Source organism: Rhinoderma darwinii, chromosome 4 (genome assembly GCF_050947455.1).
Source record: "Rhinoderma darwinii isolate aRhiDar2 chromosome 4, aRhiDar2.hap1, whole genome shotgun sequence".
NCBI classification, from domain to species: Eukaryota; Metazoa; Chordata; class Amphibia; order Anura; family Rhinodermatidae; genus Rhinoderma; species Rhinoderma darwinii.
In genome coordinates this window covers 227,404,011-227,431,322 of record NC_134690.1, presented here as the reverse complement: position 1 = coordinate 227,431,322, position 27,312 = coordinate 227,404,011, and the positions used below count along the sequence as shown (strand labels likewise).

Here is a 27,312-nt window from a genome sequence, read left to right as displayed (position 1 = left end):
GTGTATAGTAAAAATAACATCTGTTGGCTTTCTGTAGAATTTGTTCTTTTCAATATAAATGTCACTTGTCTAAATCAGCCGTTTGCATGCCAGTTATTTTGGGAGCGTCGGAAGCCTTTGGGACAGTCAGCTTTTTCCATCGTCTCAGCAGAACTTTGAATTTGTCTGTTGAAGTTTTATCCTTTAGCACACATTTCAACATCGTTCTCATCACCGTCACAGTCCCCGCATCACGGTTTTCTTCAACAATTAAGTCCAAAGTGTCTCCAACTTTCACCTTAAAAATAATAAAAAAATGTATATACTGAATATTCATCTATTTAATATATTAAGGCATATATATGATGGTAATCCTTATATATATTGTATCAGTGGGGAGTGGGCAGAAGAGGTGGAACTCACTCCATAGAACTGAGCAGGAATTACGACAGTTTCAGACAAGCGTAATGGGCACGTTTTGTGTAGATCTAAGGGTCCGAATTAACATGATAGATCCCTATGATGCCCGCTGTCAGGCCAAGATTTGTGGTCAAAATATGGCTGCAAAAATGCACCTGTATAACACGTCAGAAAGCAGCCTTAGGCCCCATGCACACAAACGTAAAAACGCCCGTAACTACAGGCCCATAGACTTCTATTGGCCACGGGTACCTTCCCGTTTGCTTACGGGAAGGTACCCGTGCCGTTGAAAAATAAAGAACATGTCCTATTTTTTTATTTTACGGGCCATGCTACTATACTTTATAATGGGAGCACGGCCCGTAAAAACGGCCGGCTGCCCGTGCCCATAACTACGGGTCGTAGTTACGGGCACGGTCGTGTGCACGAGGCCTAACTCTGCTTTTTACGCTAAGAGCTTGTCCACACGTAATGGAATGGCTGCAGAAATTTTATGCAGCATTCCCTCAGAAACTAGTAGAAATTCCGCACCATTTCCTGACTATTTTACTGCAGAAAATGGTGCAGATTTTGCTTCGTCTTTTTCAATGGTAGGTGATGGTGATACATCGTCTGAAAAATGCAGCAATTCAGTCCACTTTCCGCAGTGTATATTTGTTAAATCTCACCCACTTTGCTGCTACTGTATTCTGCTGCGTATTTTCCAGCAGCAATTCCGTTACGTGTGGACAAACCCCAACTATACCACACTAAATCATATAAACTAATAACTGTACTTGGGGACCCTACCTCTATCCTCAGCTTCTCTCAGGTAGGGTAAAATAAATCCCCTCTTCTTGAACATGATGGACATATGTCTTTCTGTAACTAGCTATGTGAAGATCAATAAAACAACTATCCAGCAACTATTAGTGTTGTACTAAAGGATCTGTTCACCTTTGCATCAACTACAACAAATGAAGCAACTCTGCAATTGATTGTGATTAAACATGTCTGTTTTGTGAATACAACTCCTATAAAGACTTGTGTCATCATGACTGCATATTTTGTTTTCAGTCTGTAACCATGCGTCAGAATATTTTGGATCAAAGCTATTTGTAAAAAATAAATAAATCATAAAATCAATGTATTTATTCTTATTAATATTAGATTCCCATTTATCCAGGTAAGGCTTCGCTCACATCTGCGTCGGGGCTGTTCATGGGATCTGTCGGAGCTTTCCGTCAGGGGAACCCATGAACTTTGAATAAGGGCTCCGTTGATCTGACAAAATGAATAGGAAAGTAGACTACGATATTGATTCCGTCAAAACAACGGAGCCCGGACCACTGATATCAGTACTAATGTAACAAAGGCTTTTCGATGTGCTGACTATTTGTTTCAACTGTTATTGTATTTGAAAAATTTTCTATAAAAATTGAATGTTAAAAAAACAACGGAACCCGTACACAATGGTGACAAACGGAAACCATTTGCAACGAATCAGTCACCATTGAAGTCAATGGTGATAAAACCTATGGTTTCCGTTTGGCTTCCGTTCATCGGTTCGCCTGAAGGAAAGCTCTGACGGAACCAATGAACAGAGCCCCGACGCAGATGTGAACGAAGCCTTAGTTGCACAGGATGGGCTAAAGGCTGACTTTTCGCTAATATTTAGTATAAAACACATACAATTGATATCAGAGAGATGCAATTAAAAGCAAGTGAAAACAGATCAAAATTGACTTGTCAAGTTTGAGGCAAACAATATAGCACATAGAGGAAAAAAAAAGTGATAAATAATCAGACATACATATTCTGAAGGCAAACAGAAATAAGTGTTTTCTATGGTGGCGGTATTCCCTATGACATAACCATACTAAAATCACGTGAAACTACAATGCTAAATAATACTTTACTTCAGGGGCAAGAGAGTAGGACAGCCAAAAAGACCACATTTTCTTAAATCGATCAAGTGGATCAGTGCTAAGAGCAGGATCATACACAGAGTTTTGAAGCCGTTTTTATGGCAGTTTTTTGAGCCAAAGCCAGAATCCAAAAGAAATGAAAAGGTAGAAATGAGTGCAAAAGAAAGGAGACGCATCAGTCTTTTCTTTCGGTGTCAAACCGAGCCAAAAACTGCCACAAAAAGCGCTTTTAAAATGGTGTGTTTGATCCTGGCCTACGGTCATCAATTCTCAAAATTACCATTGAGAATTGTAAAGTGGAGGGGGGGGGGGCGTATATTTCGATGCTATAATTTATTCCCGCTGCCAGTAAAATTACCTGGGAGAGTCGGAATAACAAATTAGACATGTTCATAGGCTTGCCCCCTAGTAAAACAAACAGTAGGCAATTTTGGGCATGAACGTCCAGTCACTTCCTCAATTAAAAATGGACACGTCCAAAAATTTGCAACCATAGGGCAGGACTGCCAGGTATAGTGCATTAACCCCTTAAGGACGCAGCCTAGTTTGGGCCTTAAAGGGAATGTGTTGCCAGCAAAACATATATATATTTTTTTAATTAAACATTTAGTGTGTAGGTGATTAAACATTGTTCAAATTTTTTTTCTTTTTTTCACGAGTCAGGAAATATTATAAATTAGATTCTAATTTATAATATTTCCCATTGCTGGTCACTAGATGGAGCTATTCCCAAAATTGCAGCATTGCATGTGGTAAAGCAACCACATTGCTTTTTGCTGCAAAATTGGGAAAAAAAGCACTCGCTCTAGTGAGCTCTGAGAATCCCCCCTCCTTTATCCTGGCTAGTGCCGGGATAAACGAGGGGTTTGAACGGTCTAACCTCCTACACTGTGTGTCGCCATTTTTTGAGCTAACACACAGTGTAGAAGGTTTACATACAGTAGTAAACACACACAAACACGAACATACATAGAAATCTCTTACCTGCTCCTGCCGCCGCGGCTCCCTCCGGCCAGTCCGCTCCGTCTGCTGCCGCTGGTCCAAGTGCACAAGTCCGGAAGCCGCGACCGGAAGTAGTAATCTTACTGTCCGGCCGTGACTTCCGGTCCACAGGAAAATGGCGCCGGACGGCACGCATTTCAAATTGGACTGTGTGGGAGCGGTGCATGCGCAGTTCCCACACAGACGGCGTACACAGAAGTGGATGGGACGGGACCCGTTCGCAGTCCCTATGGGACTGTGGGTGCCGTATTCCATGTCTGTATGTGTCGTTAATCGACACATACAGAAATGGACAAAAAAATGGCAGCCCCCATAGGGAAGAAAAAGTGTAAAAATAAGAAAAAGTAAAACACAAAACACACAAATAAATATAAACGTTTTTAATACAGCACTAACATCTTTAACATATTAAAAACAAAATTTGTGATGACACTGTTCCTTTAAGACTCAGAGCCCATTTTTCAAATCTGACATATTTCACTTTATGTGGTAATAACGTCGGAATGCTTAAACCTATCCAAGCGATTCTGAGATTGTTTTCTCGTGAGACATTGGGCTTTATGTTAGTGGTGAAATTTGGACGATATATTCAGTGTTTATTGGTGAAAAATTGCAAAATGTAGAGAAAATTTTGAAAAAAATAGCATTTTTCAGAATTTAAATGTATCTGCTTGTAAAACAGATGGTTATACCACCCAAAATAGTTACTAGTTCACATTTCCCATAAGTCTACTTTAGATTGGCATCATTTTTTGAACAATCTTTTATTTTTCTTGGACGTTACAAGGCTTAGAACATAAACAGCAATTTCTCATATTTTTAAGAAAATTTCAAAAGCCTTTTTTTTTAAAGGTACCTGTTCGGCTCCAAAGTGGCTTTGAGGGGCCTATGTATTAGAAACCACCATAAAACACCCCATTTTGAAGACTAGACCCCTCAAAGTAATTAAAACAGCATTTCGAAAGTTTATTTAACCCTTTAGGCATTTCACAGGAATTAAAGCAAAGTGGAGAAATTTGCAAATTTCATTTTTCTTGCTGAATTTCAATTGTATTAATTTTTTTCTGTAACAGAAGATTTTACCAGAGAAACGCTACTAAATATGTATTGTCCAGATTCTGGAGTTTTTAGAAATGTCCCACATGTGGCCCTACTGCACCCGTGGACTAAAACACAAGCCCCAGAAGCAAACAAGCACCTAGTGCATTTTGAGGCCTCTTTTTTATTAAAATATATTTTAGGCAGCATGCCAGGTTTGAAGAGGTGTTGAGGTGTCAAAACAGTAGGAATCCCCCAAAAGTGACCCCATTTCGGAAACTACACCCCTCAAGGAATTAATTTATGGTTGTTACCATTTTGACCCCAGTTTTTACATGGCACGTATTTGAATTGGGCTGTGAAATTTAAAAAATGACATTTTTTTCCAATAAAATGTAATTTTTCATCAAAATTTCTTATTTTCACAGGGAACAAAATACCCCATTTTTTTTGCCCAATTTGTCATGAGTGCGGAAATACTCCATTTGTGGTGATAAACTGCCGTTTGGGCCCATGGGAGGGCTCAGAAGGAAAGGACCACCATTTGGCCTACTGGGCATTTTCCTCATGCAAAGTCATGTATGCAGAAGCCCATGAGTTACCAGTACAGTTGAAACCCCTGAGTGACCCCGTTTTAAAACTACACCCCTTAAGGCATTCATCTAGAGGTGTAGTGAGCATTTTGACCGGAGACATACACCCCATAAACTGTAATGTGGGTTCTCACGGGTATGGCAATACCCTACATGTGGCTGTTATCAGCTGCCTGGGCACACAGCAGGGCTCAGAAGGGAAAGATGAGGGGGATAAGCTGTGCAGAGTGCATCAGGGTAAGTAAAACTGGGGTAGATTAAAAATCAAGGGATGTATGATAAATGTCAACACACTTTCATACAGAGCCTTAGTTTTTCAGAAAACGTATCACATTGATATATTGTGTCCTCCATTATCCCCCTCTTATAGCAGACTTTGCACCTCTTTTGACTTTTTCCCTTCTTGCCAGCTTGGGGAACTTCTCCTGGAAAGTGTTGCCCTGGTGCGATGCGTGTGGCCTCGCTTCCAGAAGTACTGGGAGCCCCCCCTTCCTGGTCCCTTAAAATTAGTTTCTTGATAACCACCTCTTGAAATTCAAGGAAAGTTCCCCTCTGGCCTGCACATAGACGTAGCACATACGCATTGTACAATGCCATCTGTATGATGTGCACGGCCAGCTTCTTATACCACACCGCATGGCGCTGTAGGGCTTCAGCACTTGATCTGACAAGTCCACCCCTCCCATGTACCTATTGTAGTCCAGTATGCAGTCTGGTTTGTGGGTCTCTGTACTGGTACCTCGTCCTGGTACATGGGTACTGGTGTGGCCATGTATTGTTGTTAATACAAGGACATCTCTCTTGTCCTTGTACTTTACACACAATATGTTGCTGCTGGATTGTGCCCTGCTCTCACCCCTTCTGAGTGTTTGCCCAAGCAGAGTCTTAGGGAGGCCTCTCATATTTCTTCTAGCAGTGCCACATGCCGCAGTACTTCTGGAAGCGAGGCAGTTGAAGAGTGGGAAGCTGGTATAAAAATGATCCAGGTAGAGGTGGTAACCCTGGTCCAGCAGTGGGTGCACCAAATCCCAAACTATTTTTGTATTAACTCCCAGTAAGGGAGTGGGGGGGCATTCTGGGGGCTGAGCACTGGTGTCCTTCCCTTCATATATCCTAAACCTGTAGGTATACACTGATGCACTCTCGCACAGCTTATACATCTTCCCACTATACCTTGCCCTCTTTCTTACCCGGCAGGTACTGGCGGAATTGAAGCCTCCCTTTAAAATGTACCAAGGACACATCAATGAAAATACAATTCTCGGGGGTGAATGCTTGGGAAAACCGGGCACTGAAACAGTCTAATAGGGGTCTCAGTTTATACAAACGGTCAAAACTGGGGTCATCTCAGGGTGGGCACGGCTCATTATCAGTATAATGTAAGAAGCGAAGTATTGCCTCATTTTTATTTATTTTTTAGGTTCCAGTTCAGTTCTGAAGTTGCTTTGAGGGGCCCATATATTAGAAACCCCTATCAAACACCCCATTTTAGAAACTAGACCCCTCAAAGTATTCACAACAGCATTTAGAAAGTTTATGAACCCTTTAGTTGTTTCACGGGAATTTAGAGCAAAGTAGAGGTGAAATTGACATTTATTTATTTTTGTCAGAAAATCCTTTTTATACCATTTTTTTTATAACACAAAAGGTTTTACCAGAGAAACGCAACTCAATACTTAATACCCAGATTCTGCAGTTTTGAGAAATATCCCACATGTGGCCCTAGTGCGGTAATGGACTAAAGCACCGGCCTCCGAAGCAAAGGAGCACCTAGTGGATTTAGAGGCCTCTTTTTTATTAGGCACCATGTCCGGTTTGAAGAGGTCTTGTGGTGCCAAAACAGTGGAAACCCCCCAAAAGTGACCCCATTTTGGAAACTAGACCCCTTGAGGAATTCATTGTAGTTTTCATGGGGTGCATGCGACTTTTTGATCCGTTTTTATTCTATTTTTAAGTGGCAATTCTACTATTGTTTTTTCATTCTATTTTTTTTACAGCGTTCACCGTGCGCTATAAATGACATTCACTTTATTCTGCGGGGCGATACGATTACGGCGATACCAGATGTTCATAGTTTTTTTTATGTCTTATGGCGTTTGCACAATAAAATACTTCCATAACGTTTTTATTTTTCCATCAATAAAGCCGTGCGAGGACTTATTTTTTGCGTAACGAACTGCAGTTTCGATCAGGACCTTTTTTAGTTACATGCGACTTTTTGATCTCTTTTTATTCCATTTTTTGGGTGGTGAAGTGACCAAACAATTGTGATTCTGGTATGGTTTATTATTATTTTCTTTTACGGCGTTCACCGCGTGATAAATAACAAAATAATTTTGTAGTTCAGGCCGTTACGGACGTGGCGATACCAATTATGTATAGTTTGTTTGTTTATATATTTGTATTAAAAATAAAAGGACTGATAAAGGGAAAAAGGGGGATTTTTACTTTTAAAACTTTTCTTATTTTTACACTTTTTTTTAAACTTTATTACTTTGTCCCACTAGGGGACTTGAGGACAGGAGGCCCTGATCGCTATTCTAATACAATGCACTACATGCGTAGTGCAGTGTATTAGAACTGTCAGCTACTCACTGACAGCAAGCACAGTGGGTCCTGACTTTGTCAGGACCCACTAGGCTTCAGTCGATGGCATAGCCAGACGCCATTGTTAGGTGTCCGGTTGCCATAGTCACCATCGCCGGCCACTATCGTGTAGCAGGCCGGCGATTGTAGCTTAACCCCTAAAAAGCCGCGTTCGGTATTGAACGCGGCTTTTAAGGGGCTAATCAGCGGGGACACAGCGATCGGTCCCCGCTGTAGGAGCTGCGGCAGCTGCTGTGCGAGACAGCAGCTGTCACAGGTCCTGCATGTCGGGAAGACGGCCGAAATGGCCGTTACTCCCGCGATGTAATATTCCGTCGCTAAGCGCGAACAGCATGTTCAGCGCGACGGAATATTACGTCGCTGAGCGTTAAGGGGTTAAACCTCTGGATGAACAGCCTCTGAAAGAAAAGAAAAAAGAGAAACACTGATGGGTGTATGGTGCGTAACTTGGTCGGAACGTAATACGATCGTTAAAGAATCTTTAGAGAGGTCTCAATGACACCTGCCATCCATCTGTGTTAGAGATTCTAAACCCCTAGCCGCACCACTAAGTAACTATTAGTTGTCACGGGAGGTTACTTCCCGCACGAGGACGTATAGTTACTGAGTGGTTCCCGGTAGTGTGCACTGGGAGGTCAGCTGTCTCAGACAGCCGACACTCCACTTTTGCCGGCCAGCGGTCCTTTGCCGCTGATTTTGGCAATTAACCCCTTAAATGCAGCAATCGGTTGCGATCGCCGCATTTTAGGGGTTTCTAGCACATTGGCAGACCCTGGTCTGAAATCGCGGGGTTTGCCAATGGTTAGCATGCCAAACAATGGCCTCCGTGTCTGCCATGGACGGAAGCCTATCAAGACCAGCCAGAGGCTGGTCCTGCTAGGGCCAGTTCACAATGAGTTTTTTTACGTGGAAACCGCGACGCAAAACGGCCGAAAATGCCTCCCATTGATTTCAATGGGAGGCGGAGGCGTTTTTTCCCGCGAGCCCTATCTTCAGGTGTTTAGGCCTCTGACCTCCCATTAACATGGGAGGCAGAGAAAGCGTATTTCGCAACGTTTTATGCCCGTGGCGCCCAAATGCAGCGAAAAATCGGAGAGCAGTCAGAGGAAAATCTGCCTCAAAATTCCAAACAAAATTTTGAGGCATAATTTCCTCCTGCAAAAAAACTCCATGTGTAAACCCAGCCTTAGGCCTCATGCACACGAACGTAGCCATGTGCACGGCCGTGATTTCCAGGTCGGCCGGCCACAGAGTGACAGCCGCGAGTCGCCCGCAAATCGTGGGCTGTGCACATGGCCGCGGCCATTATTTTCAATGAGCCCGGACTGTGAAAATCACGGTCGTGTGCATGGCCCCATAGGAATGAATGGGGCCACAATTCTCCCGTGGATTTTCAGGGGGAATTGCGACCGCAAAAGCACGTTCGTGTGCATGGGGCCTTAGGCTTCCTGTCAGAGTGAAAGGAAGGCACTGTGTCGTTCCCAATGCACACTGTCTGGGACAGTGTACATCGGGAACCGGGAGGTCAGCTGTCCCTGACAGCTGACAGTCCAGTGTTGCCAATCAGCAGCTCATCGCCGCTGATTTCGGCAATTAACCCCTTAAATGTGTTTGCCGCATTTAGGGGGGTTTGTAGCACATCCCAGTATCTGGCTGGTCCGCATAGGCTTACTGTCAGAGTGACTGTGGCATCACACTGACCGTTGAAATACATTACACTACTAGGTAGTGTAATGTATTCTAGCAGCGATCAGTGCTGCAGGTCAAAAAAGAAAGTGTGAAAAAGTAAAAAAAAAAAAAAAAAAAGAAGAAGGAGTTAATATAAAAGCTACAGCTCGTCCTGCCAAAAATAAGCCCTCACTCCGCTCAATCGACCAGAAAATAAAAATGTTATGCCTCTCAGAATGTGATGATCGAAAACAATCATTATTTTTTTAATAATAAATAGTCTTTTCTTTGTAAAAGTAGTCAAATATAAAAAAACCTATATCAATTTGGTATCGCCGTAATTGTATTGTGACACAGAATAAAATTAAGTTGTCCTTTTCACGCACGGTGAAAGACGTAAAAACAACACCCCAAAAACAATGGAAGAATCCGCTTTTTTCCAATTTCAGCCCGCAAATATATTTTTTACCCCGTTTCCCAGTACATTATATGGTACTTTAAAATGGTGTCCATAGAAACTACAACTCCTCCCGCAAAAAATGAGCCCCCACACCACTCTATTAACAGAACATTTTTAAAGTTATGGCACTTGGAAAGCGTGGAGTGAAAAATTAAAAAGCAAAAAAGGATCAGTCCTGAAAGGGTTAATTTCTAATAAAATAAAACATTTATGACCACGTATGGGATATTGCCGTACTCGGGAGAAATTGCTTTTCAAATGTTGGTGTGGTTTTTCTCTTTTATCCCTTGTGAAAATTAAACAAATGCAACATTTTAGTGGACAAAAATGTTGATATTACATTTTCACAGCCTAATTCCATTAAATTCTACAAAAAAACCTGTGGGGTCAAAATGCCAACTATATCTCTAGAAAAATTCCTTGAGGGGTGTTGTTTACAAAATGGGGTTACTTTTGGGGGGTTTCCACGGTTTGTCCCTCCAGGGCGTTGCAAACGCCACATGGCACCAAAATCTGAGCTCCAAAATCCAAAAGGCGCTCCTTCCCTTTTGAGCCCTGCCGTGGGTCCAAACAACAGTTTATGACCACATATCGGGTATTGCCGTAATCAGGAGAAATACCTTTACAAATATTGGGGTGTTTTTTTCTCCTTTATTCCTTGTAAAAATGAAAAAAATATGTTATAGCAGGTAAAAAAAAAAAAAAAAAAAAAAAAAGTAGATTTTCATCTTCACAGACCAATTCCACTAAATTCTGCAAAAAAACCAAAACAAACTGTGGGCACTAAATATTAACTATACCCCTAGAAAAACACCTTGAGGGGTGTAGTTTCCAAAATGGGGGGGTGTTTCGATTGTTTAGGCACCACAAGACCTCTTCAAACTGGACATGTATATATTCATAAAAAAAAAAAAAAAAAAAAAAAAAAGGAGGCACAAAATCCACTAGGTGTTCCTTTGCTTCTGAGGCCGGTGCTTCAGTCTATAAGCATACTAGGGCCACATGTGGGATATTTCTAAAAACTGCAGAATCTGGGAAAGAAATATTGAGGTGCGTTTCGCTGGTAAAACCTTCTGTGTTACAGAAAAGTATTACAAATGAATTTCAGAAAAAAAAAAAAAAAAGCCTAAAGGGTTAAAATACTTTCTGAATGCTGTTTTGAATACTTTGAGGGGTGCAGGTTTCAAAATGTGGTGATTTATGGGAACTTTCTAATATATAAGGCCCTCAAAGCCACTTCACAACTGAACTGGTCCCTGAAAAAATAGACTTGAAATTTTCTTGAAAATGTGAAAAATTGCTGCTAAAAGCTCTAAGCCTTGTAACATCCTAGAAAAGTAAAAGAACGTGAAAAAATACGATGCAAACACAAAGTAGACATATGGGAAATGTTAACTAGTAACTATTTTGTGTGGTAGATTTAGAAAAATGCTACTTTTTGCAAATTTTCTCTAAAATTTGACGTTTTTCACAAATAAATATTAAAGTTATCGTCCAAATTTTTTCACTAACAAAGTACAATACGTCACGAGGAAACAATCTCAGAATCACTTGGATAGGTTAACCCCTTCCCGCTTCTTGACGTACTATTACGTCATGGCAGCTGTATCGTTCGCGCTCCATGCCGTAATAGTACGTCTCGGGAGTAACGGCCGTTTCGGCCGTCCTCCCGACACATACAGGAGCTGTGACGCTGCTGTCTTGTTCAGCAGCTGTCACAGCTCCTACAGCGGGGACCGATCGCTGTGTCCCCGCTGATTAACCCCTTAAAAGCCGCGTTCTATAGAGATCGCGGCTTTTTAGGGGTTAAGCTGCCATCGCCGGCCTGCTACGCGATAGCGGCCGGCGATGGTGACTATGGCAACCGGACACCAAACAATGGCGTCCGGCTATGCCATAGACGGAAGCCTAGTGGGTCCTGACAACGTCAGGACCCACTATGCTTGCTGTCAGTGAGTAGCTGACAGTTCTAATACACTGCACTACGCATGTAGTGCAGTGTATTAGAATAGCGATCAGGGCCTCCTGCCCTCATGTCCCCTAGTGGGACAAAGTAATAAAGTAAAAAAAAAGTTAAAAAAAAAAGATGTGTAAAAATAAGAAAATAAAAGATTTAAAAGTATTAAAAGTAAAAATCCCCCCTTTTCCCTTATCAGTCCTTTATTATTAATAAAAATATATAAACAAACAAATAAACTATACATAATAATTGGTATCGCCGCGTCCGTAACGGCCTGAACTACAAAATTTCATTATTTATCCCGCACGGTGAACGCCGTAAAATAAAATAATAAACCGTACCACAATCACAATTCTTTGGTCACTTCACCTCCCAAAAAATGGAATAAAAAGAGATCAAAAAGTCGCATGTACCGAAAAATGGTGCTGATCAAAACTACAGTTCGTTACGCAAAAAATAAGTCCTCGCACGGCTTTATTGATTGAAAAATAAAAACGTTATGGCTCTTAGAATAAGGTAACACAAAAAGTGAATGATTGTTTACAAAACGTATTTTATTGTGCAAACGCCATAAGACATAAAATAAAACTATAAACATCTGGTATCGCCGTAATCGTATCGCCCCGCAGAATAAAGTGAATATGTCATTTATAGCGCACGGTGAACGCTGTAAAAAAAAACAATAGTAGAATTGCTGTTTTTTAGTCACCACGCCACCTAAAAATAGAATAAAAACTGATCAAAAAGCCGCATGCACCCCAAGAAAACTACAATGGATTCCTCAAGGGGTCTAGTTTCCAAATTGGGGTCACTTTTGGGGGGTTCCCAATGTTTTGGCACCACAAGACCTCTTCAAACCGGACATGGTGCCTAATAAAAAAGAGGTCTCATAATCCACTAGGTGCTCCTTTGCTTCGGAGGCCGGTGCTTCAGTCCATTACCGCACTAGGGCCACATGTGGGATATTTCTCTAAACTGCAGAATCTGGGTAATACGTATTAAGTTGCGTTTCTCTGATAAATCCTTTTGTGTTATAAAAAAAATGGTATAAAGAGGATTTTCTGACAAAAAAAAATGTAAATTTCACCTCTACTTTGCTCTAAATTTTTGTGAAACACCTAAAGGGTTCATAAACTTTCTACATGCTGTTGTGAATACTTTGAGGGGTCTAGTTTCTAAAATGGGGTATTTGATTGGGGTTTCTAATATATGGGCCCCTCAAAGCAACTTCAGAACTGAACTGGAACCTAAAAAAATAAATAAATGAGGCAATACTTCGCTTCTTACATTATACTGATAATGAGCCGTGCCCACCCCGAGATTACCCCAGTTTTGACCGTTTGTCTAAACGGAGACCCCTATTAGACCGTTCCAGTGCCCGGTTTTCCCAAGCATACACCCCCGAGAAGTGTATTTCTATTGATGAGTCCCTGGTACATTTTAAAGGGAGGGTTCAATTCCGCGAGTACCTGCCGGGTAAGAGGGCAAGGTATGGCGTGAAGATGTATAAGCTGTGAGAGTGCATCAGGGTATACCTACAGGTTTAGGATATATGAAGGAAAGGCCACCCCCAAACCAGACTGCATCCTGGACTACAATAGGTACATGGGAGTGATGGACTTGTAAGATCAAGCCCTGAAGCCCTACAGCGCCATGCGGTGTTGTATAAGTAGCTGGCCGGGAACATCATATAGATGGCTTTGTACAATGCGTACGTGCTACGTCGATGTGCAGGCCAGACGCGAACTTTCCTGGAATTTCAAGAGGTGATTATCAAGAACCTAATCTTTAGGGACCAAGAAGGGGGGGCACCCAGTACTTCTGGAAGCGGGGCCACACGCATCGTACCAGGGCAACACTTTCCAGGGGAAGTTCCCCAAACTGGCAAGAAGGGAAAAAGTCAAAAGAGGTGCAAAGTCTGCTATAAGAGGGGGATAAGGGAGGACACAATATATCAATGTGACACGTGTCCCGAATAACCAGAGCTCTGTATGAAAGTGTTTTAAAATTTATCATACATCCCTTGGTTTATAATTTACCCCAATTTTACTTACCCTGATGCACTCCGCACAGCTTATCCCCCCTCGTCTTTCCCCTCTGGGCCCTGCTGTGTGTCCAGGCAGCTGATAACAGCCACATGTAGGGTATTGCCATACCCGGGAGAACCCACATTACAGTTTATGGGGTGTAGGTCTCCGGTCAAAATGGTCACTACACCTCTAGATGAATGCCTTAAGGGTGTAGTTTTTAAAACGGGGTCACTTCTTGCGGGTTTCAACTGTACTGGTACCTCAGGGGCTTCTGCATACATGACTTCGCACTAGAAAATCCCGAGTAGGCCAAATGGTGGTCCTTTCCTTCTGAGCCCTCCCATGGGCCCAAACGGCAGTTTATCACAACAAATGGGGTATTGCGGCACTCAGAACAAATTGCGCAACAGAATGGGGTATTTTGTTTCTTGTGAAAATAAGAAATTTTCAGACAAAACTACATATTATTTGACAAAAATAATTTTGTTTTCATTCCCAGCCCAATTCAAATAAGTTCTGTGAAGAAACTATGGGGTCTAAATGGTCACATTACCCATAAATGAATTCCTTGAGGGGTGTAGTTTCCAAAATGGGGTCACTTCTGGTGGGTTTCCATTGCTTTGATACCTCTGAGGCTCTGCAAATGCGACATGGCACCCGAAAACCAATCCAACAAAATCTGGACTCCAACAAACATATAGCGCTCCTTTCCTTCTGAGCCCTCCCATGGGCCCAAACGGCAGTTTATCACCACAAATGGGGTACTGCCACACTAAGGACAAATTGGGCAACAAAATGGGGTATTTTGTTCCCTGTGAAAATAAGAAATTTTGATCACAAATGACATTTTATTGGAAAAAATGACATTTTTTTCATTTCAGAGCCCAATTCAAATACGTGCTGTGAAAAAAATGTGCGGTCAAAATGGTAACAACAACCCTAAATGAATTCCTTGAGGGGTGTAGTTTACAAAATGGGGTCACTATTGGGGGATTCCTACTGTTTTGACACCTCAACACCTCTTCAAACCTGGCATGCTGCCTAAAATATATTCTAATAAAAAAGAGGACTCAAAATGCACTAGGTGCTTCTTTGCTTCTAGGGCTTGTCTTTTAGTCCACGAGCGCAGTAGGGCCACATGTGGGACATTTCTAAAAACTGCAGAATCTGGGAAATACATATTTAGTAGTGTTTCTCTGGTAAAACCTTCTGTGTTACAGAAAAAAAAAATGAATAAAATTGAAATTCAGCAAGAAAAATGAAATTTGCAAATTTCACCTCCACTTTGCTTTAATTCCTGTGAAATGCCTGAAGGGTTAAAAAACTTTATAACTGCTGTTTTGAATACTTTGAGGGGTCTAGTTTTTAAAATGGGGTGTTTTATCAGGGTTTCTAATACATAGGCCCCACAAAGCCACTTCAGAACTCAAGAGGTACCTTAAAAAAAGGCTTTTGAAATTTTCTTAAAAATATGAGAAATTGCTGTTTATGTTCTAAGCCTTGTAACGTCCAAGAAAAATAAAAGAATGTTCAAAAAACGATGCCAATCTAAAGTAGACATATGGGAAATGTGAACTAGTAACTATTTGGGGTGGTATAACCGTCTGTTTTACAAGCAGATGCATTTAAATTCTGAAAAATGCAATTTTTTCAAAATTTTCTCTAAATTTTGCAATTTTTCACCAATAAACACTGAATATATCGACCAAATTTTACCACGAACATGAAGCCCAATGTGTCACGAGAAAACAATCTCAGAATCGCTTGGGTAGGTTTAAGCATTCCGACGTTATTACCACATAAAGTGAAATATGTCAGATTTGAAAAATGGGCTCTGAGCCTTAAAGAGGCTCTGTCACCAGATTTTGCAACCCCTATCTGCTATTGCAGCAGATAGGCGCTGCAATGTAGATTACAGTAACGTTTTTATTTTAAAAAAAACGAGCATTTTTGGCCAAGTTATGACCATTTTTGTAATTATGCAAATGAGGCTTGCAAAAGTCCAAGTGGGTGTGTTTAAAAGTACAAGTCCAAGTGGGTGTGTATTATGTGCGTACGTCGGGGCGTTTTTAATACTTTCACTAGCTGGGCGCTCTGATGAGAAGTAACATCCTCTTCTCTTCAGAACGCCCAGCTTGTGACAGTGCAGATCTGTGACGTCACTCACAGGTCCTGCATCGTGACGGCCACATCGGCAGCAGAGGCTACAGTTGATTCTGCAGCAGCATCAGCGTTTGCAGGTAAGATCGACTTACCTGCAAACGCTGATGCTGCTGCAGAATCAACTGTAGCCTCTGGTGCCGATGTGGCCGTCACGATGCAGGACCTGTGAGTGACGTCACAGATCTGCACTGTCACAAGCTGGGCGTTCTGAAGAGAAGAGGATGTTACTTCTCATCAGAGCGCCCAGCTAGTGAAAGTATTAAAAACGCCCCGATGTACGCACATAATACACACCCACTTGGACTTGTACTTTTAAACACACCCACTTGGACTTTTGCAAGCCTCATTTGCATAACTACAAAAATGGTCATAACTTGGCCAAAAATGCTCGTTTTTTTAAAATAAAAACGTTACTGTAATCTACATTGCAGCGCCTATCTGCTGCAATAGCAGATAGGGGTTGCAAAATCTGGTGACAGAGCCTCTTTAAGGCCAAAACTAGGCTGCGTCCTTAAGGGGTTAAAGCATGCCAAACTTATTACCACATAAAGCAACATATCAGATTTGAAAAAAATCATCTGTGTCCACAAGGCCAAAACAGGCTGCGTCCTACAGGGGTTAATATACCTGCCATTTCTGGGGTGATAAAGTGCAATGAATGTCCTCCTCCCATTGTAACATAAAAAGTTAATTTAGTATCCAGAGGGTGACGGTTTATAACACTATAATAAACCGTCTCAATGGAACAAATAAAAAGGTATTGAATGTAAAAAAAAAAAATTCAAAACACATAGAAGACTTCATTCATGGTGTCAAATTAAAAACTGAAATATAAAGATATTTAATTCATCCTAAAGACACTAGGGGTTGAAATCGTGACTTAAAAAGTTAGAGATGGACATTACTTTCTTATGGATGAGAAAGTCTGGCAATCTTAGTAGCCCTTTAGATCGATGCCATAGAAAGTTGTGTGCGTAGGCCTGGTGGAAACATGGGATTCGCAAATATAGGGGTTTTATGGTATATTGGGGATTGCAACCTGTATTTAAAATGGAGCTCTCTCCACAGGTACAGTGTATACAAGGTGATTTTAGAAGAGGATAGGACCAAATTCACAACTGGGGCTTTAGATCCCATTTAGATCTAAGAGGAGACTAGATCAGATGCGCATTGCGTGGACGTTGCGAACCCCAAACAAATTTGGAAACATCCTTCTGTTGTGCAAGGAGAGCAGTAGTCTGTATGGATATCAGGATTGTGCGAAATAGGTAAAGTAACCATAGGAGAATTACCATTTTTATTGCATGTATTTTACCTGTCCAGGAAAGATGTGGAAAATCCCACCATTTAAATTGATACGGGACAATAGTTTGCAGGTAAAGGAGGAGTCTTTATTGAGTTAAGGGATTACTGTAATCACAACTTCCAGAAAGTCAGAAGGCATCCATTTGCCATGAAGGAGATGACTGCAATATTTCACTATATGAGGAATCAAAATGGATGAGAATTTTTTTTATATAGTAGGGTGCTGATAGTCCATCCAGACCTGGGGCTTTACCCAATTTAAGATGTTTTTTTTTTAGGTCCCCTACTCCATCAATAATTGGGGCATTTAAAGAGTAACTGTTGTTTCAGAAAACTTTTGACACGTCATAATGACATTATAGAAGTTTTGATCGGTGAAGATCCGGGTGCCAAACCCCCCTCCCCACTGATTGCTAAAACAGGTAGAAGTGCTCACCCGAACGCTAATACCTCTTTGGCTGCGATCGGAATTGTAGTATGCCTGGAGACGGGCCCACTTAGAAGATCTATAAGCAAGTCTTCAGCAAGAACTTGAGTGAATTACAAAGAATGTTGCGTGTGGATGTTGTGAAACATTTCTGCAGGATTCAGGATGTCCTCCTGGGGAGCAGAAAGACTCCATTCATCAGGTGGCTTCTCTTCCGTATAGGCCTAGCTGTATGGCATCTGGGCCGGACAAAAGAAATCCCTGGAATAGTTATGAAGTGGTCACCGCAACATTTCTGAAAATCAGTGCTGTTCATCACGGTCGGTACAGAGCGAACATCAGGCACGTCTAATCTTGTGTGATGCACGCATGCGCCAATATTTAAGAAAGGTAAAGAATATAGAACCAGATAGAGATAAGTAAATTTAACTTATGCCTTCTGTAAATTATTTGAAAGCTGTCATGTGTGTACATACGAAACAACACTTTCTTACCATTATATAACTTGTATATGGCATTTTTTAGCAGTTTTCTCCTCTGCAGGCTGCAGTTCTCTCTGAGTTAGTGGGTATAGCTTAACTGCTACCATTTCTCCGATACACTGCATACAGAGAAGAGAACATACTGCTTTCCTATCTCTCTGTAGCACACCCTCAGAAAACAGCAGCCACATGGAGGATACTGCAGTTATGAGCAGTGTAGCTGTGAATCCCACACTGGGGTGAGATAAAACACTTGTTTGCAGCATCGTCTCTGCGTCTCCCTCTTACTATGCTCCTTCCTCCTAACCGCTGTCCATAGACTTCTATGGGCAGCATATAACCTGATCCTTCAGGGAGCGGATAGTATATCTAGTCTTGAGGAGACGGATTTAGTAGTAAATTCATTTTTCTCTAATAAGATATATTCCAAAATTTCTTATATTCACTTTACTATTGATATATGCAAAGTTTCTTGTGACCATTTAAAATAAAAACTGTCACCAGTTGCGCTATTGATTCCGTCACAAAAATGGAAACCTGCTGGAACGGTGAGAAACAGAAACCATTAGCAATGTTTCTGTCACCATTGATATCAATGGAAGCTGTGGTTTCTGTTTGACTTTCCGTTGCGGGGTTTCACGAAGGAAACCTCCGACGGAACCCCTGAACGGAATGCCAACGCTGATGTGAACCGGCCCTTAGACAGGTAGAGAATGAAAAGCAAAAGGACTTGTGTATACTGGTTCTCAGTAAGCTAAGTAGCAGCTGCGATAGCAAATACAATTTTAGGCCTCATGCACACGACCGTATTTTTGTCCACCCGTAAATACGGGTCCTTGGTCACACGTATTCGACCCGTATTGCACCAGTATTTACGGACCCGTGCCCGTAAATACGGGTCAAGTGTCACCCGTATTTAGGGGTGCGTTTTTGGCTGCAAAATTGCACTGCACTAATCGGCAGCCCTTCTCTTTATCACTGCAGGATAGAGAGAAGGGACAGCCCTTTCCGTAATAAAAGTAAAAGAAATTCATACTTACCCGTCCGTTGTCTTGGCGACGCGTCCCTCTCTTGACATCCAGTCCGACCTCCCTGGATGACGCGGCAGTCCATGTGACCGCTGCAGCCAGTGATTGGCCTGTGATTGGCTGCAGCGGTCACATGGGCTGTAACGTCATCCCAGGAGGCCGGACTGGAGACTGGAGGAAGAAGCAGGGAGTTCTGGGTAAGTATGAACGTCTTTTTTTTTTTTTTACAGCTTTATCTATATTGTGATCGGTAGCCACTGTCCAGGGTGCTGAAACAGTTACTACCGATCATTTAACTCTTTCAGCACCCTGGACAGTGACTATTTACTGACGTCGCCTAGCAACGCTCCCGTAATTACGGGTGCACATACGTAGTCACCCGTAATTACGGGAGCGCCATAGACTTCTATGGGCTGCCCGTGCCGTAATTACGGCCTGAAATAGGACATGTTCTATCTTTTTCAACAGCACGGGCACCTTCCCGTAAGCATACGGGGAGGTACCCGTGGCCAATAGAAGTCTATGGGCCCGTAAATACGTGAGTTTTTACGGTCGTGTGCATGGGGCCTTAGGGTGCGCAAAAAGAAAGCTAAAAATGAAGTGTAATGTTACGCCTCTATAAATCACTTGTAAGCTCGAATTCATTTTGATCATGGTGCCCAATTTTCATACATATCAATATTTTGCGCCACAAAATGTTGCACGTTTAATAAACTTGGCACATTTTATCTCCTCTTAGCTGCGCACGTTTGGCTAAATACTTCACAAAACTTTCAAGGTAGGCATAAAAATCTAACACCACAAAACAAACTGAGGGCCTGTTAACATCACCGTTAGCTTTCCGTTCCGGTGTTCCGTCTGAGGTTTCCGTCGGGTGAACACCGCAACGGAAAGTGAAACTGAAACCACAGCTTCCGTTTCAGTCACCATTGATAACGGTGACATCGCTAATGGTTTCCGTTCGTCACCATTCCGGCAGGTTTCCGTTTTTCCGACAGAATCAATAGCGCAGCAATAGCGCAGTCGACTCCGCTATTGATTCCGTAGATAAGACGTAAACCTGCCGGAATGGTGACGAACGGAAACCATTAGCGATGTTTCCGGCACCATCGATATCAATGGTGACTGAAACGGAAGCTGTGGTTTCAGTTTCACTTTCCGTTGCGGGGTTCACCCGACGGAAACCTCCGACAGAACCCAGGAACGGAAAGCCAACGCTGATGTGAACAGGCCCTGAGAGCACTTTATTTAGTAAATTTAACCCCATTAAGTGCTGTCTATACAATAGAGACAGTGACATGCTCACTATTCAAGCAACGAACCAGATCCAGCACAGCTCGAACAACAAATGTTATGTGGCCGAGCAGTTTTACCCTGTACCTGAGCTTTCTATGGGTTTCTACAACTTTTATGTGGCAACTAGAATAAACGGAATACAAAAGGTCATGGAGATGGAATTTAATCCCCAAAATTCTTCCCATGTATACAGTATACAAACATTACCTACCGCTCTGCTTTTCTTCCATAGTTTTTCTCCATTAAGACGTAGCATGCCGTCATAAAATGCTTCCTCAATTTTGCTGCAAGAAAAACAAAAAATAGAATGGCAAAATAGAACAGAAAATATTTAATTGAGGTCACAACGGTCATATATTGATTTAGATTTTCTTCATAATTTGTTTTTCTATGCAAAGTTAAAAATAAAATAATCAGCAGTTTTTCCTGTAAAATTTGAGACCTTAATTTTCCTCAAGAGGAGAACACGCCCCACGTGCTAGAGCCAAGATGATGGAGAAAACCTTCAGCATGGTCTAGGTAATCTGTTTATACGAATAGGCTATCACTTTATTCTCTACATGGCATGATACTTTTGACAAAATTAGGTTGATACAAAACCGGCTAATATCAGCAAAATAACTTTTTGCCGTCAAATTCTTTTATTACAAGATGCTCTTGACGAACGTGCAGACTTGTACAGCTACGCACGTACATGACCGGGGAATGCATGTGCCAAAAACAAGAATACACAATCCTAAGCACTAGATATTTTTATTAAGTGATCCTTCACTAAATAAACTTACACACATTACAGTAGATTACCCAATTGGTGGTAGTAATTTTTTTTGCATAAAACTTTGTAATATATGTTATTAGATGGAGTGGGGGTTGGCTATGTACTGACCCGGTGCTGCTGCAATGTTTACACGCAGCGGTGCTCAACTCTGTGGATGCCGCAGGGAGGGATTTTGTTTTTGAAATACAAGTAATTTAAAAGCCATCACTTTGCTATTTAATTGGAGAGTTTACATAATTACTTCCACATATTTTCTAATTCCATTGTATCACATTTCTAAGTTACCAGGCAGTTCATGGTCAGTATAAAGTGTGTGATCAGAATTGCAGAACTACTGGATTTCAGAATAAGAAAATATTAATGGGGTAGTCTGGGATAAAAAAAAAAAAACACAAAAAACCTAGGGGCATAAATGGCACAAAATAATAGAAGAACCATTACTTACCTGTTAAATCCCCTGGTGCTCCCCGCTGGTCTTTGGTTGCTGTGCTGTAGCGATGACGTGCCCGATGACACGTGACAGTTGTAGCCCTTTACTGGACTCAAGGGTTACAGCAAGAGACCGCTAAATCCGGTGACAGGCTGCAGCGGTCCTGTATGTTGACAGGTACATAATCGCTGCAATAAGACCGGCGGGGAGCACCGGCGCTGGCGTGTCCGAGGATTTAACAGGCAAGTAATGGTTCTTTTTATTTTATGCCATCCCCCCCCTTTAGTGCATTTTTTTGTTGATACCAGACAAATCCTTTATGTATATGAAAAAAGACATTGCACCACTTACTTCCGTGACATGTCTAATCCAGCAGTGAGTACCACATCAAAACGAAATGACTGCACAGCTTTTTCTACGTCTTTATAGTCCTTTGGTGTGCTGGGGTCTTCCACCGGCCCATCTTCATAATCACTGATATTTTCTAGATCCAACTCTTCATCATCATCATCATCATCATCTTGAGATGAACGCATCTTGTTGTGTTTTTGACTTTTCTTACCTTTATGTCTCACAGCATATAGAAATGGTTTCACAGGTGAAGTAGTCAAAAATCCATTGGAGTTCGTGTGAAGTAAACCAGTGATCGGCTGCCTGTAGTCTAAACAGTTTGACAGATGTCGACAGTGTGTCCAACATGTGATGCATTGAGCAGAGCTGTATGTGAGGATTGAACTTGATCTCTGACAAAACCTTGAATAGAAGTGCAAGTTTTTGAAGGCTCTGATGGATAGTCGGATTCCGGTCATTTCATAACTTGTCTAGTAGAATAAAACATTAAAAAATTTTTTTATATATGGTTAAAGCTCACCTAACTTTTCAGAATAAGCTGTCATTTGTGTGTGAATGAGGAACAAAACTATTTCTGGCCATTAAATTACTTGTATTCTGTGTTTTTTTAGAAGATTTTGATGCCAAAATCAAAATCAGCGCCAAAAAACGTCCGAAACCTCCTCCATTGATTTCAATGGGAGGCAGAATCCAGCACGGGTGAGATAGGCTGCTGCTAAGATTTGTGTGTCCGCTCCACTCCCTTCTCCATACATTTCTATGGGAAGGCTGTCTATGTCTGACTCACTTTCTCTGCTCCCTCCTCCCCCTTCCCCCTCCAAAGACTTGTAAAGGAAGGCTGTGAAGAGACACTGCCACTTCCTGCAGTCTGTCTCCTCTGCTCTGTAACTAGAGACGGATTTTGCTTGACAAATTGTTAATTTAGTTTTATCCATGCAAATTCTATTGGTGCCATATTACAGATCTGTCCAACACAGCAGTGTCAATGAGGCCGTACAATATGTTATTTTAGGCAATAGTAGAGTTTGCTTAGATTCTCCTCTAAATCAGAAAATATAACCTATATACCATGCACAAGACTCCTGACATATAACTTGACAGGTTATGACTGGTGCATACCCCATAATATGCACATATTACTAAAAGTATGAGAGTACCTTCTAGGTTAAAAATGTTACAGCTGACACCTCACTGCAACGACCAGGATCGGAGATAACTCAGATACTGGCAGCTTAATTATTCAGATGCCGTGGTCAATAGCGACCGTGGCATCTAAGCCATTAGAAAAGTGGGGGCGGCCCTCTCTGTCAGGCTTTCATGTCCCCCCTTAAGCAGTCACCGGGTGGCAATGGTTGTCATAGCAGCGTGGGGGCCTAATAAAGGCCCCCTAAGTCTGCCATCTTTCTGCTCCTATTAACTGGTTGCCGACACAGGACGAGTATGCTCGTCCTGAGCGGCGAGCACTTCGCGCATTAGGACGAACATACTCATCCTGTGTGACAGCCGTCTCTGTGTGTGCGATCGAGAGCGGGGCAACGGCTGTAATACACAGCCACGGCCCCGCTCTGACAGCGGAGAGGAGAGAAACATCTTCTCTCCGCTGTTAACCCTTTGAACGCCGCAATGACAGCTGATCGCGGCGTTCAAAGAGAGGGGACTGCACATTGATCGCGTACAGAAGATAACTGTGACGCGATCAAAGCCCACAACTCGTATGGCCAGACAGCCCAGGGTCCAGTGAAGGACCCCAGGGCTGTCTGAACATATTTCTTGTTGTTAGGGCATACTGAAGTATGCCCTAACAACTGCCTGTGTACAATCAGTAACAGATTAATGTACTGGCATATAGATCTATGCCAGTACATTGCAGTTACAAAATCAAAATGATAAATCCCTTTATGGGATTAAAAAAAAAGTTAAACAAATGTAAAAAAATAAATAATGGTAAATAAAATAAATAAAAAGTAAATAAAATACACAGAAACACAAATTTTTTATAATAAATAAACTTTTTAAAATATAAGTCCCAAAACATGAAATAATATAGACATATTTGGTATCGCCACGACCGTAACAACCTGTACAACAAATGTATAACATTATTTATGATGATCGGTGTAAAAAACTGCTGCGCAACTGCTTTTTTTTCTGCATTTTAATCTAATTAAAAATTTATAGAAATTTAACGATAATGTATTTGTACCAAAAAATGGTACGTACATAAAGTACAACTCGTCCCGCAAAAAACAAAGTCTCATACAACTACGTCGTACAAAAAATAAAAGAGTTATGAGCGTCGGGATGCAAAGAGGGAAATGTAAAAAAAAATTGGCTGTGTCCTTAAGGGGTTAAGCCCTGTATAAAATTAAAAAAAATACAAAAAAAGTAAACTATTAATATCACGAGTTTTTAAAAGTCTGAACTAATAAAATATCACGTTATTTAACTTGCCATATGAATGCCGTAGCAAACAAAAAATTCACAATGCCAGGATTGCTGTTTTTTTAGTCACCTCGCCCCCCCCCCCCCTAAAAAAAGGAAATAAAGTGTCTTCAATTCCACCAAACAAAGCATTTTCTTTTCTGTTTGCCAGTACATTATATGGTGGCATTAAAAACTACAACTCGTCTTGCAAAAAAACAAGCCCTCATACAGCTACATCAGCGTAAAAATATAAATATTATGGCTTTTGAAAAGGAGGGAGGAGAAAACAAGAAAAAAAAAATGAAAGCTCAGCCATGAAGAAGTAGGTCATAGAAGCTGAAAGAACAGGTCTACCAAGTGATGAAGCTCGGTGTGTAAAAATAGTCGCATACTTAGTTGCAATACTCCCAGGTTCCAAACTGACGAAGACAAAGTCAACACAAAAACTATTTGTAGGCAGCATTATAGATTGTAAGAAAAAAATAAATAAAATCAGTCACACAATGGGAGAAATGTATGAAAATTGGTACACATGAAAAGTGGAGTAGTTGCCCATCAGGTTGCTGCTTTGATTCACCAAAAGGGCCTCTGAAAAATTGAATCCGATTGGTTGCCACAAGCGACTATTCCACTTTTCCTTTGCACTAGTTTTAATACATTTTCCCCAATGTCTGTTGTGGGACCGTTTGATTGGCCTGTACTGAGCCCTGACCTCGACCCCAACGATCATCTTGGATAAAGTAGAGCGCCAGTCCTTCACTCCTAACATCCATGCGTGAGCTCACTAATGCTCGTCGCTAAATGGAAAACCATATTCAAAAATCTGTCAGGAAGCCTGCAGAAAAAAAGTAGAGGCTGCTAAAGCAGAGGAGGGGGTAAGAACTCCTTACTAAGGCTAGAGCTACACGAAAACGCTTGCTGCAACACAGGACGCGATTCCAAAGATCGCCGTGTCGCGCTGCATACATTACAGTAATGAAAGTGGCCGCGACCGACCCAAGAAATCCAAACTTGATGGATTTCTTGCAACTGTTAAGTCGCGGCCACATTCACTTACATTACCGCAATGTACGCAGCGCAACATCGCGATCTTTGGACAGGCAACCTGTGTGGCAGCCAAAGTCACCGTGTAGCCCTAGCCTTATGCTGAAAGTGTTAAAATTTTCAACAAATAAATAGGGATGCAATGCTCTAGTGTCCATATCCTTTTGGCCGTGCAGTCCATATTTGTAATACAAACTACACCCTTCACTAGAGGGGCGCACATCCTGCGGCCCCCAACCATCAGGACACAGACAAATATCGGTGTGTCCTGGTGGTTTAGAAAGACACTTATGGGGGATACTGTGTCTGGCACAGTTATTGCGGTACTGTGTGGCTGGCAGTGATATGGGGCAACGGTGGGGCTACTTCTATAGTATTCTCCCTTTAGTGCTCTTTGAATCCATGCCATGCACTGCCCCCTCAGGACTAGGCATAACACAATGGTATTCCCACCTGAAATATTTATGGCATATCCAAATGATATATCATAGATGTCTGATATGCTCAGCTGTCTTCGTAACTCCTATAAACTATAACGCACATACGAACTACAACGGGATAACGTCATGTATGAGCGACTACCTTCTCTTCTCTGGAGTGCCAAACGGGAGCAAGGAACCTCCACCTACCCGACATTGATGACATAGGATGTCGATCTGCTAGAAATGTCTTAGATGGGAACACCGCTTTACGGTTAATACGTAGATACGTTTTCTGCATCTCCCATGATGGAGTAAATGTACATGTGCGGCCACTTTGTCTCCTAAAATAGGGGGCACATAGTGGTCCTTAATACCATCCATGGGCTGTACATCAGAGGCCGCTAGACCTGTGGTAGATTGACTTCCACTGGTCTACGCGATTCAAGAATATTACATTAATTGAAACCTGGGAACCAATTTTATTTATTGATGGATATAGTTTACGGATGCCACTGGTGGCGAGTCTATAGTTCACATATGACCTTTTTTCCTTTGACACAAAACAAAAATGCCAAACGAGGGAAACTGATGACGATCAGACCCCATAGGTTTCTATGGGGCCAGTTGTGTCCCGTGCCATCAGTTTTGATGTTGCAGGCAACGTTTCTTTGTCCAGCTATAGACGCCAGCCTGGTGTCCAACTTTTTTTTATCCATTGTGTCCGGCTCATGCAAAAAAAACAAACATGTGAACGAGCCCTAAGGCGCTCTTCAAACTTGCATCGCTATTTACGTTTTTCTTATGTCATAGGAGCAGAAATACAAACAGAATAGAAGCGCCAGCACATGACAGACACCAATGGCACCCGACAGGAACCATTAACAGGTACCATGGGGATTCCATCATTTTGCTGGACATAATAGCGCTGCATGCGGTTATCTTGTCCAGGCAGCTATCCCACGCTTCTGTGCAATGGGGGGATATAAAGAAAGCGGTGCCATGGAAGTCACACATTGCAAGCAGAAACATCTCCAACCAAACGGAGCAGGTAGGGACACATGGCATATGAGGGACATAGCTAGCAGACCGTCATTATAAAATACAAAGCAAGGTCCATTCCCAGCCTTGTTATAAAACACAGAAACCTGAGCAAACACACAGCTCTCCGTGCGATGCTGCAAAAATAGCCCTGTGTATTGCACACTGTACGGACTGTCATCAGAGGAAGCAAGTGGCAGCAGCAGAGGGGCCATGCTACCCAGCCATGCTGCCATCACGCATACGACAGGCAGCTGACAAGACTAGCGCTGCTTTACAACACTGCGCTCTCCCGCACCAGCACTTCCACTCACCTCACTGGTCGGGGAAGAGCCAGAAATCCGCACACACTTGCCTGAGTGTTGACCTCCCCGCTGCTTTGCATCCCAAGCCTCCTTTTCCGAACTCCTTCCTGTTCCGTTCTCCAACCTTACAGTTCTACTTCGCAGACATGCCCGCG

General features: G+C 42.0%; 1 protein-coding gene across 2 annotated transcripts; it reads right to left on the bottom strand.

Moving 5' to 3' along the window:
* On the bottom strand, window positions 1–27,312 carry MTRES1 (mitochondrial transcription rescue factor 1). 2 transcript variants are annotated; one of them, XM_075862228.1, is made up of 4 exons: window positions 27,208–27,312; window positions 21,925–22,394; window positions 20,577–20,649; window positions 1–277 (listed from the first exon to the last, which is right to left on the bottom strand). In XM_075862228.1, the coding sequence occupies exons 1-4, from the start codon at window positions 27,235–27,237 to the stop codon at window positions 62–64; spliced, it is 789 nt and encodes a 262-aa protein (XP_075718343.1). In that variant the 5' UTR covers window positions 27,238–27,312; the 3' UTR covers window positions 1–61. The 2 variants fall into 2 exon arrangements, with proteins under 2 accessions (XP_075718343.1, XP_075718344.1); XM_075862229.1 differs by having other exon boundaries at window positions 27,167–27,299.